Below are 18,500 nucleotides of genomic sequence, written 5' to 3' on the forward strand. Positions count from 1 at the left end.
CCCAGCTGGCGCCTCCCGAAACCAGCGACGGGTGGGGGCGTGGTCCTTCCCCGGATTTTCGGAGCTTGGCGTTGGGGGCGGAGTTCTCCTTTACGTTATTTATACACTTTGCGCCCCTGAGTTTTCCGAGGGAAGGCAGGTATCTCTGTTAAGAGGGAAATTTCTTTGCTTACCCAGCGTTGGCACTTGGGGCCCAGTGCCAACTAGGGTGGGGCATTTCCTGGCCCTATTGGGCTGGTATTTTGTTTTTGGTGGCTCCCCTCATTCCAGAGACAACACCTGTCACAGCAGAACGAACTTGTTAGGACAGTACTTGACTTTGCAACTTCTGTTGAACAGATTCCCACTTTACAACTGCGAGGGGTTAGGATGGAGTAATTTGTTTAAATGCGTGTGAGACTTGGAAAGACCAGGGGGCGGTCCCTTTGGAGCCCTTATTCTGTCTCCGAAAGGGACTCGGACCTGGGCGGCAGGTCTGCTTCAGCAGAGTCTGGGATGTGTGGGTTCTTGACTTCCTGCAGAAAAGAATTCAAGATAGGCTAGTGATTTGGGGAGTGTCTGCCCCCTGGTGGTCGGTGTGTGTCATAGCGACCAGTCGGTCAGACACTTAGCATATTAGCCTTTTGTATATAGATGTATAAATGTTAGTTGAGGACATTAGAGTAGTATAAAGTAGCCAGATGACGAGAACAATTTGTTCGCTAAACCTAGGCCTTAGAAAACCAGTGAAGCAAAATTTCAAGCAAGGAGTAAAATTCACATCTATTTAGGAAAGGTTACTGTGGTCAGTAAAGAGATTACTTTGGAGGTGGAGCAAACCCAGAGGCAGTTATCAGGTAGCTAAAGCAACAACCCACAATCTACACTGCTGCAAAAATAAATTTCTAAAGAGGTCTCCTAGCCCTAGCTGGTTTGGCTCAGTGGATAGAACATTGGCCTGTGTGCTAAAGGGTAACGGGTTTGATTTTGGTTAAGGACACAGATGGGTTTCGGGCTTGATCCCCAGTAGGGAGCATGCAAGAGGCAGCCCATCAATGATTCTCTCTCATCATTAATGTTTGTATCTCTCTCTACTTCTCCCTTCCTCTCTGAAATCAATAAAAATATATTTTAAAAAAAGAGGTCCTAAGATAGAATCCTAAACTTTTGGAGTCAAAACATAGTTTACAGATAGATATTCTAATTCAATTCTCTCAATTTACACCAGGGGAATAGAGGCTGAACAGAGTAAAGGGACTTGCCTGTGACCTCATAGATAGTGTTAGAACAAATAGTGCTAGAACTCATCTTACATACTATACTTAATCCTTCCCCAAAACTCTCATGGAGTCCCATTCTTTGCAATTTAAACATAAATGCCCAAAGGCTGGTCTCTTATTCCTTTGGAATCCAGGTCCTATTATGTAGCTGGACAAATCGCCCCAGGGCAGCCTCTGTGGTTTTTCAGTTCCTGCTTGGCATCTGCTCTTTAGGATTCCCTGGGGCTCAACTCTGTACTTTTTAAAAAATATATTTTTTTATTGACTTCAGAGAGGAAGGGAGAGGAAGAGATAGAAACATCAATGATGAGAAAGAATCATTGATCAGCTGTCTCCTGCATGCCCCCTACTGGGGATCGAGCCCACAACCCAGCATGTGCTGGAATCAAACCCAGGACCCTTCAGTCCGCAGGCTGACGCTCTATCCAGTGAGCCAAAAACGGCTCAACTCTGTACTTGAAAACATATTTCATCTAGCACTTTTTGCAAGAAAATTCTTACATTAGCTTGTCCAAAATATTGCTACATGATTACTTATTTAATGCCTGTCTTCACCTTTAGGCTATAGGCTTCCTGGTGACAGGTTCTGAGTCATTGCTGTTATATTCAAGGCCAAGGCAGTGTTCACATTTAGTAGGTATTAGTGATAACCTGAACAGTGAGCCAAGGTTCCCCCCCACCTCCGCCCCAGCCTGGGGTTGTGTCTCCCAACACTGAAGAATGAACTCCATGGATCAGAAGATTTAAGCAAAAGTGTGGAAAATTTAGTACAAGCAGATTCAGACTCCCTTCACAGGAAGGAGGACCAATGATGGGATGCCCCCCTGAAGCCTTGTTGTCCAGGGGTATATATTTGCTACAAGCCTGTTTCTATATCTATCCGTGTCGTCACCTCAATTGTTCTTGCCCAGCAAAGGACCTGAACTTTCCGTTTCTATGTGTTCTCTCTCTGTTCCTATGCTGAACTTTCTCTGTTTCTATGTGTTCGTACACCTTGTTGCTGCAGGCCCTCTCTTCTTCTCCCATGCCTCCTGCTTTAAGTCCAGAAACATTTTATTATTTCTGTTTGGTTTTAAGATTTCTGTGATTAGGCTGCTCAAACTGCCACGGCTGCCCCTGCCTATGTTCCACCTGCCTTTGTTTTCCACTGGACCCCTGCCCTATCTGCCTGGGTTTCAAGTTAACCCTGTCATTAGGGTTTGGCTGGTGACACAGGCTGTGAAAGAATTCACAACTGAGAGAAGAGACAGATGCAGGGAGGGAGGCACTTTATTGTACTTTCCAAGAGTGGAAAGAGCCAGTGTATTGCTTGTCCATACAGGGTGGGAAAGATAGAGTGAACTGTACTTTTAAGCAGTTGCTGTTGCTAAGTAACAAGGAAGGGAGGGGGGCTGTGTTGATGTTGAGCAGATGTTGTTATAGAAAACCTGAGAAGAACCAAGCAACACTTAGAGAGATGGGAGTTACATTTATTATTATTATTATTACGCGCAGGCCCAGAGGAAAATGTCTCTCAAATTCTGGGTGAAGTCACACAGGAAGTTTCCGGTATTTATATGTTTTTACCCTCTTTGTCTCCCAAATAAGGATTTTTCCAGTTCCCTTTGCAAGTTCTTAAAGGGCCCTATGTGCTGGGGCTTTGAGACCTCAACCAAAGGCTTGGCCTGGTGCCAGAACTGATAACTTTGTCTGAGGAAAGTTTATGGCCTCTTTGGAACAGGGAGTAGTCTTATTTCCTTATTATTTATGCAAGCAAGCATTTACAGAAGCCAAAATAGCAGGGTTAAAATTTCAAACAGCAGTTTTTTAAAAAAAATATATTTTATTGATATTTTACAGAGAGGAAGGGAGAGGGATAGAGAGCTAGAAACATCGATGAGAGAGAAACATCGATCAGCTGCCTCCTGCACACCTCCCACTGGGGATGTGCCCGCAACCAAGGTACATGCCCTTGACCGGAATCGAACCCAGGACCCTTCAGTCCGCAGGCCGACGCTCTATCCGCTGAGCCAAACCGGTTTCGGCAAAATATATTTTTTTTTATTGGTATTTTACAGAGAGGAAGGGAAAGGGATAAAGAGCTAGAAACATTGATGAAAGAGAGACATCGATCAGCCGCCTCCTGCACACCTCCCACCGGGATGTGCCCGCAACCAAGGTACATGCCCTTGACCAGAATCGAACCAGGGACCCTTCAGTCCGCAGGCCGACGCTCCATCCACTGAGCCAAACCGGCTTCGGCCAAACAGCAGTTTTTATATAAGATGGATGCTTCAGGAATTGTGGAGAGGATCCAAGAAGGCGGCGTAGGTAAACACCTAAACTGCTGCCTCGCACAACAATTTCAAAACTACAACTAAAAGACAAAACGTCTATCACCCAGAACCATGGGAAAGCTGGCTGAGTGGAAGTTCTACAACTAGAAGGAAAGAGAAAAGAGCATTGAGACATGCACAAGCGCTGAAAAGCTGAGGTACGGAGGCGTGCGAATCGGGCTGGCGGCGGGCGACTGGGAGCACTGCTTTTTTCAACCCAAAGGGAGACAAGCTCCCGATTACTCCGAACTCCAGTTTCTGGGGAGACGCAGGGGACCCAAACTCCTATGGGGAGAAGCTGGACTGTCTGCCATCGGGTCGGAAAGTGAGGGTGGCTTGCTTACAGGGCTGAGCGCAGGAATAATTGTTTACTGCACTGGGGTGCAGGACATGGGGATGCAGTTGGAGACACAGAGCCGGCTTACTGGCCGCCATCGCTGTTTGCCACGCCCTAGCCTAGTGACGCCCTGAGACCCCGCCCTGCACAACCTACAAACCCACCCAAGCTCCAAGCAGTGGCTTTAGCATATGAATGGCCTGCCCTATTGCAGCTTAACCTAGCAAACTTGCAGCCAGGGTCAGACAGCTCCAAAACCTTCAAACCCCAAGCAAAGAGGAGAAAATTGTAGTTCTCGCTGTAGTTCCTGCTGGGTGGCCTCAGACAGTAGCTGACCTGCACCCCAGTGGAGATCCAGAAGCCAGTGTACCTAGTGGTCAGTGTGAGACACCAGATTTCAACTCCTCACATCCGTAAGTGACACATTCAAGAGGCAGACTCAGTGAGCACCGAAGCCCCACTGAAACAAGTCCTGCACCATAAGTGTGTTTCCAGCACAGCAGTTCTTCCATTATAGACACAGCGGGTCCTCACAGCCAATTGGCCTGGAGGTCAATTCCTCCCAGTGTACCAACAGCAATCAAGGCTTAACTACACCAAGACTTTGCACTCAGCCCACAAAGAGGTGTACCAAAGGCGTCCACCTCAGGTGATTGGGGAGGCTGAGCTACTGGCCCCTATAGGTCACCTACCACACAAAGCCACTCCATCAACATAAGGAAGCAGCAAAATGCAGAGACAAAGAAACATGTCATGAATGAAAGAAATGGAGGAAAGCAAACTACTGGACGACATAGAGTTCAGAACCACATTTATAAGGTTACTCAAGAATCTTCTAAAAACCGCTGAGGAACTTAGTGAGACCTTTAAGGATCTTAATGAGAATGCTAAAAAAATGGAAAAGGACCAGTCAGAAATTAAGCATACACTGTCTGAAATAAAGAATATACAGAAACTCAACTGTAAATCAACGTACCCCAAGAATCAAACCGAAGATCTGAAATATGAGGAAACAAAAAACACCCAACCAGAAAAACAAAAAGAAAAAAGAATCCAAAAATATGAAGATTGTGTAAGGAGCCTCTGGGACAACTTTAAGTGTACCAACATCCGAATTTTTGGGGTGCCAGAAGAAGACAGAGAGCAAAATATTGAAAACCTATTAGAAGAAATAATGACAGAAAATTTTCCCTACCTGAAAGAAATAGACTTACAAGTCCAGGAAGCGCATAGAACCCCATACAAGAGGAATCCAAAGAGGACCACAGCAAGACACATCATAATTAAAATGCCAAGGGCAAAAGACAAAGAGAGAATCTTGAAAGCAGCAAGAGAAAAACAGTTAGTTACCTACAAGGGAGTACCCATACGACTATCAGCTGATTTCTTGGCAGAAACTATGCAGGCCAGAAGGGAGTGGCAAGAAATATTCAAAGTGATGAACAGCAAGAACCTACAACCAAGATTACTCTACCCAGCAAAGCTATCATTCAGAGTTGAAGTCAGATAAAGAGCTTCACAGACAAGAAAAAGCTAAAGGAGTTCATCACCACTAAACCAGGATTACATGAAATGCTGAAGGGTATTCTTTAAGAAGAGGAAGAAGAAGAAAAAGGTAAAGATAAAAATTATGAACAACAAAATGACATCAAATACATACCTACCAACAAGTGAATCTAAAAATCAAGTGAATAAAAAATCTGAAGAACAGAATGGACTGGTGAATATAATAGAATCAGGGACATAGAAAGGGAGTGGACTGACAATTCTCAGGGGGAAGGGAGTGTGAGGGGTGCGGGAAGAGACTGGACAAAAATCTTACACCTGTGGATGAAGACAGTGGTGGGGGGTAAGGGTATGGGGTGGGGTGGGGAATCAGGTGGAGGGGAGCTATGGGGGGAAAAAGTGGAACACCTGTAATAATCTGAACAATAAAGATTTATTTTAAAAAATTGAAAAAAAAAAAAAAGATGGATGCTTCAATACCAGGGTGGTTGTCTTGAGAAATTTGTTTGCATTCCAGGAGTCAGTCCAGCAGATGTCCTAAGGAGGTGTCTTGTCAGTATTTTTCCCAAGCCTGTAAAAAATGTTTAGAGCAAAAGTTATGAAGAGTTCAAAAGGAGGCTTATTTGAAGCTGGGCGGGGGGGGGGGGGGGGTTGCGGGAGAGGGGGGGTGGGGAGGGAACTTTCTACTAACTAGAGACTCCTTAGTGAGAATTATCCCTGAGTTAAGAAAATAGCAGGGGGGAGGGGGATGTAAGAATACAACCTTGAGAGTACCTTATTATGTCCAGTCATTTGAACAGAGGAGCCAACAACCTCGGGGTTTAATTACCAAGTGCTTCTCACAAACCATGGAAGGTCACAGCAAAAAAGAGGCCTTTTTTTTCTGTCCTTACAGTAGGTACTCAATTGTTACTTGTAGAAGGAATGAGTAAAATGCTGTTCATTTATTCATTTAACAAATATTTGTGAGAGCCTGCTATGGGGGCCCTGACCAGAGTACGTCTGATGTTAAAGGCCCATTCGCCATATGCCTGCCTGAAGGCAATAACACAGCAGTATCACTATGTTAACGGCCCATTTGTCATGTGCATGTGCGAAAGCAATGACTATACATACTGCTCAGGCTCACCCTTATATAACCCACTTATGTTAATGTAACACAGATGTCACTAATTGGCACTAAGCCTCTTTTGTTTGAGTTAGTATAAAAGGTGCTACTAACCAACCAGTAGCTGGCTTCTTTGTTTGCAGTAAAGCATGTTCCATCTACCTGCGGCTGCTCATGTCTTCTTTCAGTTCCCCGCATCCAAGAAGTCCCTTTGCTGGCAGAGGAGCTCAGGCCCAATACCTGCTATGTGATAGAATAGAGCAAGCTTACAGATTAGTTCATATTCAGTTAATATTGCTTGTGTTGGAGCAAGTAGCTAGTAATTTGGAAGGGATTTCTCCCTTACTCCCGGGGACGGTTAAATAAATTTTAGATGGATTCAAGATTTAAAGCCCTGGGTTTAACCGGAGGTGGCTGTGGCAGCATGGCTGGGGGCAGATTGGAAATAAAACTAAATTAGGGAATATTCACTCAAAATTACCAACTGAGGTCCAGATGAAGAGACATATCAAGGAAAGACAAAAACACCTGGAGACTGGAAGGAAGGGTGAGGTCTCAAGAGTGGCTGCCCTAACCGGTTTGGCTCAGTGGATAGAGCATTGGCCTGTGGACTGAAAGGTCCCAGGTCTGATTCCAGTCAAGGGCATGTACCTTGGTTGCGGGCACATCCCCATTGGGGAGTGTGCAGGAGGCAGCTGATCGATGTTTCTAACTCTCTGTCCCTCTCCCTTCCTCTCTGTAAAAAAATCAATAAAATATATATATTTTTAAAAATGGCTGACCCAGCTTCCATGAGCAGCAGGATGAGAGTAAGGAGGGAACTCTTGGCTACGGGAGGGTCTTTTCCCTGAGAAGGTTGAGTCCAGAACCCAGGCTGGAAATAGCCCAAGTGCCCATCAGTAGATGAGTGGATAAAAAAGCTGTGGTGATTTATACCATGAAATACTATGCAGCAGTAAAAAGAAGGATTTCTTACCCTTTGAGACAGCATGGAGGAAACTGGAGAATATTATGCTAAGTGAAATAAGCCAGGGAGCCCTGGCAGGTTTGGCTCACTGGTTAAGAGTGTTGGCCCGTGGACCAAAGGGTCAATGGTTCAATTCCCAGTCAAGGGCACATAACTTGGTTGCAGGCTCAATCCCTGACCCTGCTCTGGGCGTGTGGGAAAGGCAACCCATTGAAGTATCGCTCTCACATTGATGTTTGTTTTTTTCCCTTTCTCTCTCCTCCTCCTCCCTCCCCTCCCTGAAAGAATGAATGGAAAAACTAATGGGTGAAGATTTAAAAAAAAAAAAAGCCAGTTAAAGAAAGACAAGTATCACATGATCTCATATGTGTAATTTAATGAACAAAATAGATGCAGAGACATAGAAGCATGGAACAGACTGATAAATCTTAGAGGGAAGGCCAGGGTGGGTTGGGAGAGATTAACCAAATAACTTATACTAGTATATGCATATATGTATAACCCAAGGACACAGACAATATTGTAGTAAAGGCCTGGGCAGGGGGTGGGAGCAGGGTGGAGGGGATCAATGGAGGAAAAAGGGGGACATCTGTAATACTTTCAGCAATAATAATAATTGAAACAGAGATTTAAAGCCCTGTCTGGGTAGCTCAGTTGGTTAGAGCATCTTCCCAATACACCAAGGTTGTGGATTCAATCTCGGGTCAGGGCACGTATAAGAAGCAATCAATGCATATGAATAAGTGAGTGGAAGAACATATTGGTGTTTCTCTCAAATCAATTAAATCTATCATAATAAAAACGTAATATGCAAATCAACCGAATGAGACCGGACAGCAGAACGACCGTCTGGACGACATTCCGGATGACCACACTATGACAAACGTACTGGTGCCAGGCCAGCCAAGACGGGTCCTATGCGATTGGTGGGGGGCCGCCATCGCCCCAGGATCACCCCGCAGAGGGAGGCCCAGGCCAGCCTATGTGGGGCGATCGACGCGGGAGGGGGGCTCCACGGAACTGGGGTGTATGGCGGCGGATGCAGGCAGCGTCAGGCCAAGGTGGGTGGGGTGGCGGGGCCGCAAATTTTGTGCATTGGGCCTCTAATTTAAAATAAAAAAAACATGTAAAAGTACTATAAGATACAGAAATTTTAAATAATTTTGACACAAAATCTAAAAGATGTATTAAGTTGATAAATTTTGATATATAAACTGTAAATGTTTTATATGGAAGAATATACCAGAAACAAAGAAATAAGAATCCGGGATTGCCTTTGTTACCAAATTCAAGGGGTTCCCCCTGGGGATGTTCTATTGAAGAACTAGATGTGGTTGCCTTAGGTAGTTTTATTTACTTACAGCAAGTAAAGGAGACAAGGGATTCACATCCAAAGCTCTGTCTCCTGGAAGGGAGGCTCAGACATTGACTTCTTTGATGTTGGCTACACTTGTCACATTGAGTTCCTATCAAGCTCATTCTTTTTACAGCTTTATCTGCAAAACACTGTGCTACATTTTTTAAAAAATATATTTCATTGATTTTTTACAGAGAGGAAGGGAGAGGGATAGAGAGTTAGAAACATCGATGAGAGAGGAACATCGATCAGCTGCTTCCTGTACACTCCCTACTGGGGATGTGCCTGCAACCAAGGTACATGCCCTTGACCGGAATCAAACCTGGGACTTTTGAGTATGCAAGCTGATGCTCTATCCACTGAGCCAAACTGGTTAGGGCACGCTGTGCTACATTTTAACATGTAGCAAGAAAAGTATTTAGTAATAACAGCCCAGACCTTGAGACCCTTGTTCCATCTAACATGATGAATAAAATAAGAGTGTAGCCAATATGAAGGTCAAAGGGCTCATTTTCTTGCTTGTAAGCTTAAAAGTATATAAACTAAAGTCAGCAACACATTAACAAAGTGGGCTGTAGACTTAAGGAGAAATTCCCAGATAAAGATACATGGCTGGATTATAAATTTAGTGTAGACCAAAAAAGGTCCACAGTCTGGCTGGTGTGGCTCAGTGGTTGAGTGTGGACCTCTGAACCAGGAGGTCATGGTTCAATTCCTGGTCAGGGCACATGTCCAGGTTATGGGCTCAATCCCCAGTATGAGGCCTGCAGAAGGCAGTGGATCAATGATTCTCTCTCATCATTGATGTTTCTCTCTCTCTCTCCCTCACTCTTCCTCTCTGAAATAAAAACAACAACAAAAAACAAACAACAACAAAAAAGGGTCCACATAGTAAACCTGACAAGCTCAGCAGAGGCCAGCATGGTGGGCACTACAACTTAGTGACTGAAAGTAACCACATAGTCCTGGGAAACGGGGTGTGGCCGGAAAGGGGGCCACCCCCTCGCCCTTCACACAGTGCATGTTTGTGGGGAACCTGGTGCTAAACCATTTGTAGATGACCTGCTTCTGGGTCAGGGTTTCATACCTAGCAGAGAAGCTCCCTCGCTGCGATCTATTGAAAGTCAGCCCTTGACATAAGGGTTTGAAAACAAAAAATAAGAAAAAGAACACACACACACACACAAAGAAAGTAACCACATAGGATGGTCTGAACATAAACATTCCTAACTAAAAGTGAGTCATGGCAGGTAGTCAGGTCCTAGGCCTGTAGCTTCCTTGACAAAGGCAAATCTTTACCTTAAGGAGTCCACAGAACCCTTCATTGTTATCCTGTTGCCTGAATACCATCTCCATGTGCTGTAAGGGTTAATTGTGAACTATCCTGTGCCCACCAATGTAAAAGAAGTATGTGTCTTTTTAGTTTTTCTCCAATTCCAGAGATTTCCCCACTTTGCTTTCTCCTGCCCCCTTAATTTACCACAAGTGAATTTCATGTAACCCTCCTTATGTCTCCCCATTTGATTCTAATTGTGTAAAATAAGCTGCAAAACTGCCATTCTCCAAAGCATTTTCTCAATGAATTGAGAGTTTGCTTCCCTGCAATTGTCAGTTTGGCTGAAATAAACTCATAAAAATTCTCTATAGGTTTGGACGTTTCTTACATCGACAATAGGAAAAAATGATCTATTTCATCAGAATTCAAAATTCAGAAGGACAAATGTAAGAAAGTTTGCTGTTAACAATAAGAGAGCCCACTGCAAGGGAGAACATATTTACCAAAGTTACATCTGATAAGGGTTTAACCTCCAAAATTTATAGAGAACTCATACAACTTAACAAAAGGAAGATAAACAATCCAATCAAAAAATGGGGAAAGGAACAGCCACAGCAATCCTGAGAAAGAAAAAAGTTGGAGGGATTACCATGCCAGATATCAGGCTATACTACAAAGCCACTGTTCTCAAAACTGCCTGGTACTGGCACAAGAACAGACATATAAACCCATGGAACAGAACAGAGAACCCAGAAATCACCCAAGCCATCATGCTCAATTAATATTTGACAAAGGAGGCAAGAGCATACAATGGAGTCAAGACAGTCACTTCAATAAATGGAGCTGGGAAATTTGGTCAGATACATGCAAAAAAAAAAAAAAAATGAAACTAGATCACCAATTTACACCATACACAAAAACAAACTCAAAATGGCTAAAGGACTTAAATGTAAGATGGGAAACCATAAAAATCCTACAAGACTCCATAGGCAGCAAATTATCAGACATATGTCATAGCAATACCTTTACTGACACAGCTCCTAGGGCAATGGAGACTAAGGAGAAAATAAACAAATGGGACTACATCAAAATAAAAACTTCTGCACAGCAAAAGAAACCATCAACAAAACAGCAAGAAAACCCACTGCATGGGAGAACATATTTGCCAATGTTATATCCGCTAAGGGTTTAATCTCCAAAATTTACAGGGAACTCATATAACTTAACAAAAGGAAGATAAATAATACAATAAAAAAATGGGTAAAAGACCTAAATAGACACTTTTTGAAAGTGGACATACAGAACACCAAGAGACACATGAAAACATGCTCCAAGTCACTAATCATCCGAGAGATGCAAATCAAAACGACAATGTGGTACCATCTCACACCTTCAGAATGGCAATCATCAACAAATCAACAAAGGATAGGTGCTGGCGAGGATGCGGAGAAAAAGGAACCCTCGTGCACTGCTGGTGGGAATGCAGACTGGTGCAGCTACTGTGGAAAACAGTATGGAGTTTCCTCAAAAAATTAAAAATGGAACTCCCATTTGACCCAGTAATCCCACTTCTAGGAATATATCCCAAGAAAACAGAAACAGCAATCAGAAAGGATATATGCACCGCTATGTTCATAGCAGCACAATTTACAATAGCTAAGATTTGGGAACAGCCTAAGTGCCCATGAGCAGATGAGTGGATTAAAAAACTGTGGTACATCTACACAATAGAATACTATACTGCTGTAAAAAAGAAGGAACTCTTACCATTCGCAACAGCATGGATGGAGCTGGAGATTATTATGTTAAGTGAAATAAGCCAGTTGGAGAAAGATAGATATCACATAATCTCACTCATGTGTGGACAATAATGAACAACATAACCTGATAAACAAAAATAGATCCAGAGACATAGATGCACTGAACAGACCGTCCAACCTCAGAGGGAAGGCAGGGGAGGGTGGGGGATGGGGATAAGAGATCAACCAAAGGACTTGTATGCATGCATATAAGCATAACCACTGGACACAGACAGTAGGGGGTGAGGGCATGTGCTGTGGGGTGGGCGTGGCTGGGTTGAGGTCAATGGGGGTAAAAGGAGACATATGTAACACTTCCAACAATAAAGAATTTAAAAAATGTTTGCTGTTTGGGGATTATGGGAAAATATACTTTTCTATGGTATGAATTTGAGTTGTTATAATTTCTGTAGAGGGCAAATTGGTAATATCTAAAAAATGTGAAAACTATCCTTAGGCCTAGCAGTCCCATTTCCAGAATTTTATTTTATAGATATACATTATTGTGTTGATATACTATATAAATATAGATATAATGTAAATATGCAAAAAATGTTTACCCAAGGATATTTTAATTCATCTTTATTCATTTTTTGTTATATATTTCTCTGTAGCTTTTGTACTCTTCTAAGATGCTTTATTATCTATTTATTTGTGAAAACATTGGGTAGGGTATGCTTCTGTTTGTGTAAATAAAAAGAGATGCAAAAATGTATATAGTTATAAATACAAGCATATGCATGTGGACACATTTATGAATATATATGTCCTTATATGTATATATTTGTGTGTAAGTGTACATAGAAAGATCGATTTTTTTTTTTAGGGATTCCCTCTCAAAACTGATTACATGTTGTTCTAGACAGGAAGACTGAAGAAAATAGAGGTCTGTGTTGGAGTCGTACTTTTTAAATTTATTTTTAATTAAAAATATATTTTTATTTATTCCAGAGAGGAAGGGAGGAGAGAGATAGAAACATCAATGATAAGAGAGAATTGTTGATTGGAAGCCACCTGCATGTCCCACAGCAGGGATCGAGCCTGCAACCTGGGCATGTGCCTGGACTGAGAATTGAACTATGACTTCCTGGTTCATAGGTCAGCACTCAACCACTGAGCCATGCTGGCCAGGTGAGATTTACCTTTAAAAATATATTTTTGTATGTATGTATGCATGATTTAGTTTAGAGCATATAGTTCATTAAAATATCTATATTTGGTGAAATGTATGGCTATACAGACTATTAAATGTTGGACTTTCATTAATTCTCACCAGCTGGAAAGAACTGGCTGATGAAGCTGAAGTGTTCATATTATTGTAATAGTCAAACATGTAAAAAATATATATTAGATCTTGTTTGTAGTAAAATTGATTTTTACAAGTTTAGAGAAAAGGTATGATTCCATCCCTAAAACTTCTGAAATTGAAGATAATTCAAGAGAGATGCAGACCTTTAAACTATAAAATTTTGCTTATACAATACCAAATGATTGCAAACGTAATTTGAGGGTGGAAACAGGAGTTATCTTGTATAATAGTGTCTTAACATGCAGATCAGTCTAATTTGCTTACATTAAAAAATAATGTCTATACTCTGTATTGTTGTTTCAATCTTATGAGTTTTTTTAAAGAAAATATTAATAGGGATTATCTGGGCAAGAAGATTATTGCACATTTTTTTTCTTTTTCTTTGCATTTTGTTGTATTAAAAAAAATAGAACCAAACCCATTAAGTATTGTATTAGGAAAAAAATGTGTATAAAAAAGTATTTAAAAGCCAAATTCAAAAGAGTATTAGGAGCTATAAACTCTTTATAGACATTTGGTTGAAATGGACTTTTAAAGCTGTACTCTGTTTCTTTATTGAAAAAATAAAGTTATAATTCCATTGGTTGTGATGGTGCTATATTATCTTAAAACTGAGAGGAAGTACAACTTCTCAACTGCAGTTCAATCATCTCTCCATCAAAAACAACTTTCAAGACCAGAGAAAACATTAGAAACTACTTGAATATTAAGATAGTTGAACAGATTATTCAAGTATAATTAATTGGTTCTTATTCCTCCTTTTTTTCGTTTGAGTTCACATCTCTGGGCCCAAATGATTATATATGAAGTGTTGAAAATATTTATGGAATTGATCTCAGAACTATTGTTATCTTTTATGGAAGCCAACTAGGTAAAGCCTGAGAGGAGTATACAGTATAGGTGAGGAAATGATAGATTAGCTTTTGAGAGGCACATTGATTCTGTTAACTAAACATCAATGACTGATAGAAATTCCAGGAAAACTATTGAAGCTTGACATTGACCCTCCATCATCAGGCTTTAAAATAAAATACCTTTTTAATCTTACCTACCACTAGGCTTTTTTTGTTTATCATCCACTCCAGTTAGTTACACAAAAGTTGTTCACTTTCTCCAAGTCTTTTCCAACTCCATTCTTTGGCTCAAACTTCCTTTCACAAGGCATTCCCTTCATCAAATGCTGTCTGTAGAGACCCCACTCTTCAAGGTTTCCCTCAGAGGACCCTGAAATGCACCAAGCTAGAATTAATTTCTCTCTTCTTTGCTCCTCTTGTACTCCATGAGCACATCCATGGTTGAATATAGAATGTTCTGCTTACTTAGCTATATACAAGTCATTGAGTCACAAACGTTGAAAATGGAAGGAAGGGCTGAGACAATCCTGTTTCCATCACTTCTGCAAGCTTTAAGGGCAGGAATCAAGTCATATCTGGCTTTTAAATCTCTGATTTGCTTCCTTCCTTCATTATGTAATGAGTGCCGAATTTAATGATTGGGAGGGGCATCCCACCAGAATACTGAAGAAATACAACCTTTAAGTGTTATATTTCAGTTCTAATATGAGTTCATGTGTAAAAGTTTCCTGGATTATTATACCCTGTGGTACAGTTTATAGGCCAAGTTAATCCTTTATGACTCCAGGCAGGGGTCCTCAAACTTTTTAAACAGGGGGCCAGTTCACTGTCCCTCAGACCGTTGGAGGGCCGGACTATAGTTTAAAAAAACCACTATGAACAAATTCCTATGCGCACTGCGGACGGGGGCCAGTCGGCTGCTAGCAGGACAGGCAGCGGCACCCAGCGGGCGGGCTGTAGTTTGAGGACCCCTGCTCTAGAGCCTGTATATACAGTTTTAAGTTTCTAGAGACATTATAAATGACCGTGTGGTTATAGACATTTTTCAGCAGATTATCAGATGGCACTTGGTTTTCACTTTTTTTGGTCACTAAATCATCTGGCCAAAGCCATATACATTTCACGTTTACTTGTTTCTCAGTTCAAACTCAATCAACTCCATGTAAATATCAAATAGTAAGTCTGGCATCATTTTTCTGGAATGGTGTAGGTGTATTTCTAGGAGGAGCATGCCAATTATAAAAACAACTGAAAACATACTGTTTCACAAACTAGAAACTCCTACTGTTGACTTCTAATCATTACAGCTGACTTTAAGTTATTTTATAATTTATCCCGGTAGGAGTCAGTGCTGAGTTGAGGCAAAATTCTTTTTCCAAGTGTAAAATTTTAATTAAAAGAAATAATTTAAAAATTATGAGGAGTTCAGGTAATGAAAAGGCGATAGTTATCACTATCGTATTATTTTTCCTTGAGGGTTCAAAAGAGACGGGGTCTCGCTATGTTGCCCAGGCTGGAGTGCAGTGGCTATTCACAGGCGCGATCCCACTACTGATCAGCACGGGAGCTTTGACCTGCTCCGTTTCCGACCTGGGCCGGTTCACCCCTCCTTAGGCAACCTGGTGGCCCCCCGCTCCCGGGAGGTCACCATATTGATGCCGAACTTAGTGCGGACACCCGATCGGCATAGCGCACTACAGCCCAGAACTCCTGGGCTCAAGCGATCCTCCAGCCTCAGCCTCCCGAGTAGCTGGGACTACAGGCGCGCGCCACCGCGCCCGGCGCTGGCAAGCGGCGCGAGACGGCCTTAGAGGCTGAGCGCCGGTGACGTCATCAGCTATGTGGTCCTAGACATCGCGCATGCGTCGTTTGTCAGCACTGCATTCTGGGAGACTGTCCCCAAAATATCAAGAACGCATGCGTGCACTACCTCTTTCCTTTTGCCTCGTTGCTACGGAGTGAGCAAGATGGGTCACCAGCAACTCTACTGGAGCCATCCGAGGAAATTCGGCCAGGGTTCTCGTTCCTGGTAAGAAAGAGAATGTGGTTTTAGAGAAGGTTGGTTCTGGGGCGTTGCTTGAAGTCGAGTGTAGAACTCGCAGGCGGCGCGTTGCGGGGAGGCCAATCGGAGCCGGGCTGCCGCCATTTCAGGCCTCGGGGAAGGCGGCGGTGCGGATGGTGGCCTCCCGAGTGCGGGATCCTTCCTTTTCTGCGACCTGTCGTAATGCCATCTCTTCCTACAGCCGCGTCTGCTCAAACCGCCACGGTCTGATCCGGAAGTACGGCCTCAACATGTGCCGCCAGTGTTTCCGTCAGTACGCGAAGGACATAGGTTTCATTAAGGTACGCGTCCGCAGACGCCCTACTCCTGTGGCTGGGCGGCGAATGTGCGGGTCGCTCCTTAGTGAGCAGCCGACTAGCAGCGCATTCCTCTGCTTTAGTTAGAAGGGCAACGGGTGACACTTGAGCCTTCTGGCAGTCAGGTTAATAGAATAGGGAGGGTGAGGCCCTAGCTCCATTTTACCCAGCTCTGCCAGTTCTAGGTGCCATGTATTATGCTGGATAAAAATCACTTTTCAGAACCACTGTAATTGGATTGTAGATATCTTTAATTGTGCCTAGACACATACATGTGTGTGTTGACTACTGCCCTGAAATGTTGGATAGGATTCTCTACTGCAGTGAGCATGAGATTGGAGCCAGATGAAAACTTAAAGCTCAGTTTCCGCCTGTGAAAAATAAACTGGGGCGCTATAAATATTAATGTATATGTGAAGCTTAACTCCTGATAATCAGTTACTGGGAGTTGATTTTTTTTTTTTTTTTAGATGAAAACTAGTGACATGGGAAGTATAAATTGTTAATGAGAGATTTTGGTGGCAGACATAAAATATCTTAGCTTAGACTTTTACTCTTGACCACTATGTACTTGGTGTTAATGTGGAATTTCAAATAAATGAGATAATGAACTCAGGCCTGCTCCCTAGCTTATAGTAGTATTTCTCTAGTGGTAAGTTATCTTTTAGGGAAGAAGTGAGAATACCAATTCTGAAATTTATAGTTGAAAGTGTAATTGTTGAGGTTTGTGGAACAGCTTGTAGTAGGCATCTGTCTATAATAATCTATAATAATAATTTATGATAATAAAAGCGTAATATGCTCATTAGACGGGGAAGAAGCTGGGGCCACCAGGGAAGCCCCATCCCTGGTGCCAGAGGGTAGCTGGTGCCAGTAGCCAGGGGAAGGAAGGCCTACTCTTGCATGTGTTTCGTGCTTCGGGCCTCTAGTTCTAATATAATGAGCCAGTTTTTGTGAGTAAAGTGGATACTTAAAGCATTTGAATTAATTCATTTTCTGTCTGCTTTTTTTTTCAGTTGGACTAAGTGAACTTCCGTGAATGGGTCATTCAAGACATCTACCTTATGACAATGCTATCTCTTTGTACATAAAATAATAATAAAAAAAAACCCTTCAAATACAAGTGTTTTTTTTGTGTGAATGGAACAGTCACGTGATTGTAAAAATCTTATCACTAAAATTTGAGCATTTGCCCAGAGGTGGCAGTTCTAGTTTCTGGGATAATGCAGCAAAGCTTGTAAATTTCTCAAACAGCTGTATGCAAAAGGGAGCAATGGTTAGAGATGTCAAGTGTGTAATTGCTGAGAAAAGCAGTAATTTCTGAGCATGTGGAGGGGTGAGGGTGGAGATTGTATAAAATTGAATTACAGTCTTAATCCATTTGCTGAGAAGTCATGCTTGTGTAGGCTAGGAACTTACAGGCAGAGGTAAGTATAGGTCCTATGGGGGAGAGAATTCATAGAGCTTTGTAGGAACAGCAAAGTTGTGGCTGGAGCAGAGTGAGAAGCTGGAAATTAGCAATTGTTGAGTTTGTAGGACATGGTTAGATAATTTGAGGTATTGTTCCATTTGGTGAACAGATGAGAGTGCTATGAACTTTTTTTTAAGGTTCACTAGATTTTTGTGGGCAAAATAGATTTTAGTGGGATAAGGGTGGAAGCAGGGAAACCACTATTGGAGTAGTTTAGGCCAGTGGTCTGCAAACTCATTAGTAAACAGAGCCAAATAACAGTACAACGATTGAAATTTCTTTTGAGAGCCAAATTTTTTAAACTTCTAACACCACTTCTTCAAAATAGACTCGCCCAGGCCGTGGTATTTTGTGGAAGAGCCACACTCAAGGGGCCAAAGAGCCGCATGTGGCTCGAGAGCCGCAGTTTGCCGACCTCGGGTTTAGGCAATTGATCTTGCCTTGGATAAAAGGGAGTGGTTAAGGTAATCAAGAACAGTGACTCGAGAAGATGGATGTGGGTGAAACTAAAAATGGTGGCTCCAAGGGTTTTGCGCCTGAGCACCTGGAAGGCAAGAGTTGCGATTGAGTTAGGACTGAAAATT

General features: G+C 42.4%; 1 protein-coding gene across 1 annotated transcript; it reads left to right on the forward strand.

Annotated features, from left to right (window-relative positions):
- Positions 1–15,973: 15,973 nt before the first annotated feature.
- On the forward strand, positions 15,974–17,568 carry RPS29 (ribosomal protein S29). Its single transcript, XM_080658617.1, has 3 exons — positions 15,974–16,116; positions 16,331–16,430; positions 17,462–17,568. The coding sequence occupies exons 1-3, from the start codon at positions 16,055–16,057 to the stop codon at positions 17,468–17,470; spliced, it is 171 nt and encodes a 56-aa protein (XP_080514743.1). The 5' UTR covers positions 15,974–16,054; the 3' UTR covers positions 17,471–17,568.
- Positions 17,569–18,500: the final 932 nt, after the last annotated feature.

The sequence above is a fragment of the Plecotus auritus genome (assembly GCF_963455305.1).
Source record: "Plecotus auritus genome assembly, chromosome: 1".
In the NCBI taxonomy this organism is placed as follows: Eukaryota; Metazoa; Chordata; class Mammalia; order Chiroptera; family Vespertilionidae; genus Plecotus; species Plecotus auritus.

Excerpts from the sequence above, each read along its gene's own strand:
- RPS29 (XM_080658617.1), top strand. The coding sequence starts at position 16,055 with ATGGGTCACCAGCAACTCTACTGGAGCCATCCGAGGAAATTCGGCCAG. Across the intron at positions 16,117-16,330 it reads GGCCAGGGTTCTCGTTCCTG|CCGCGTCTGCTCAAACCGCC; the intron begins GTAAGAAAGAGA and ends CTCTTCCTACAG.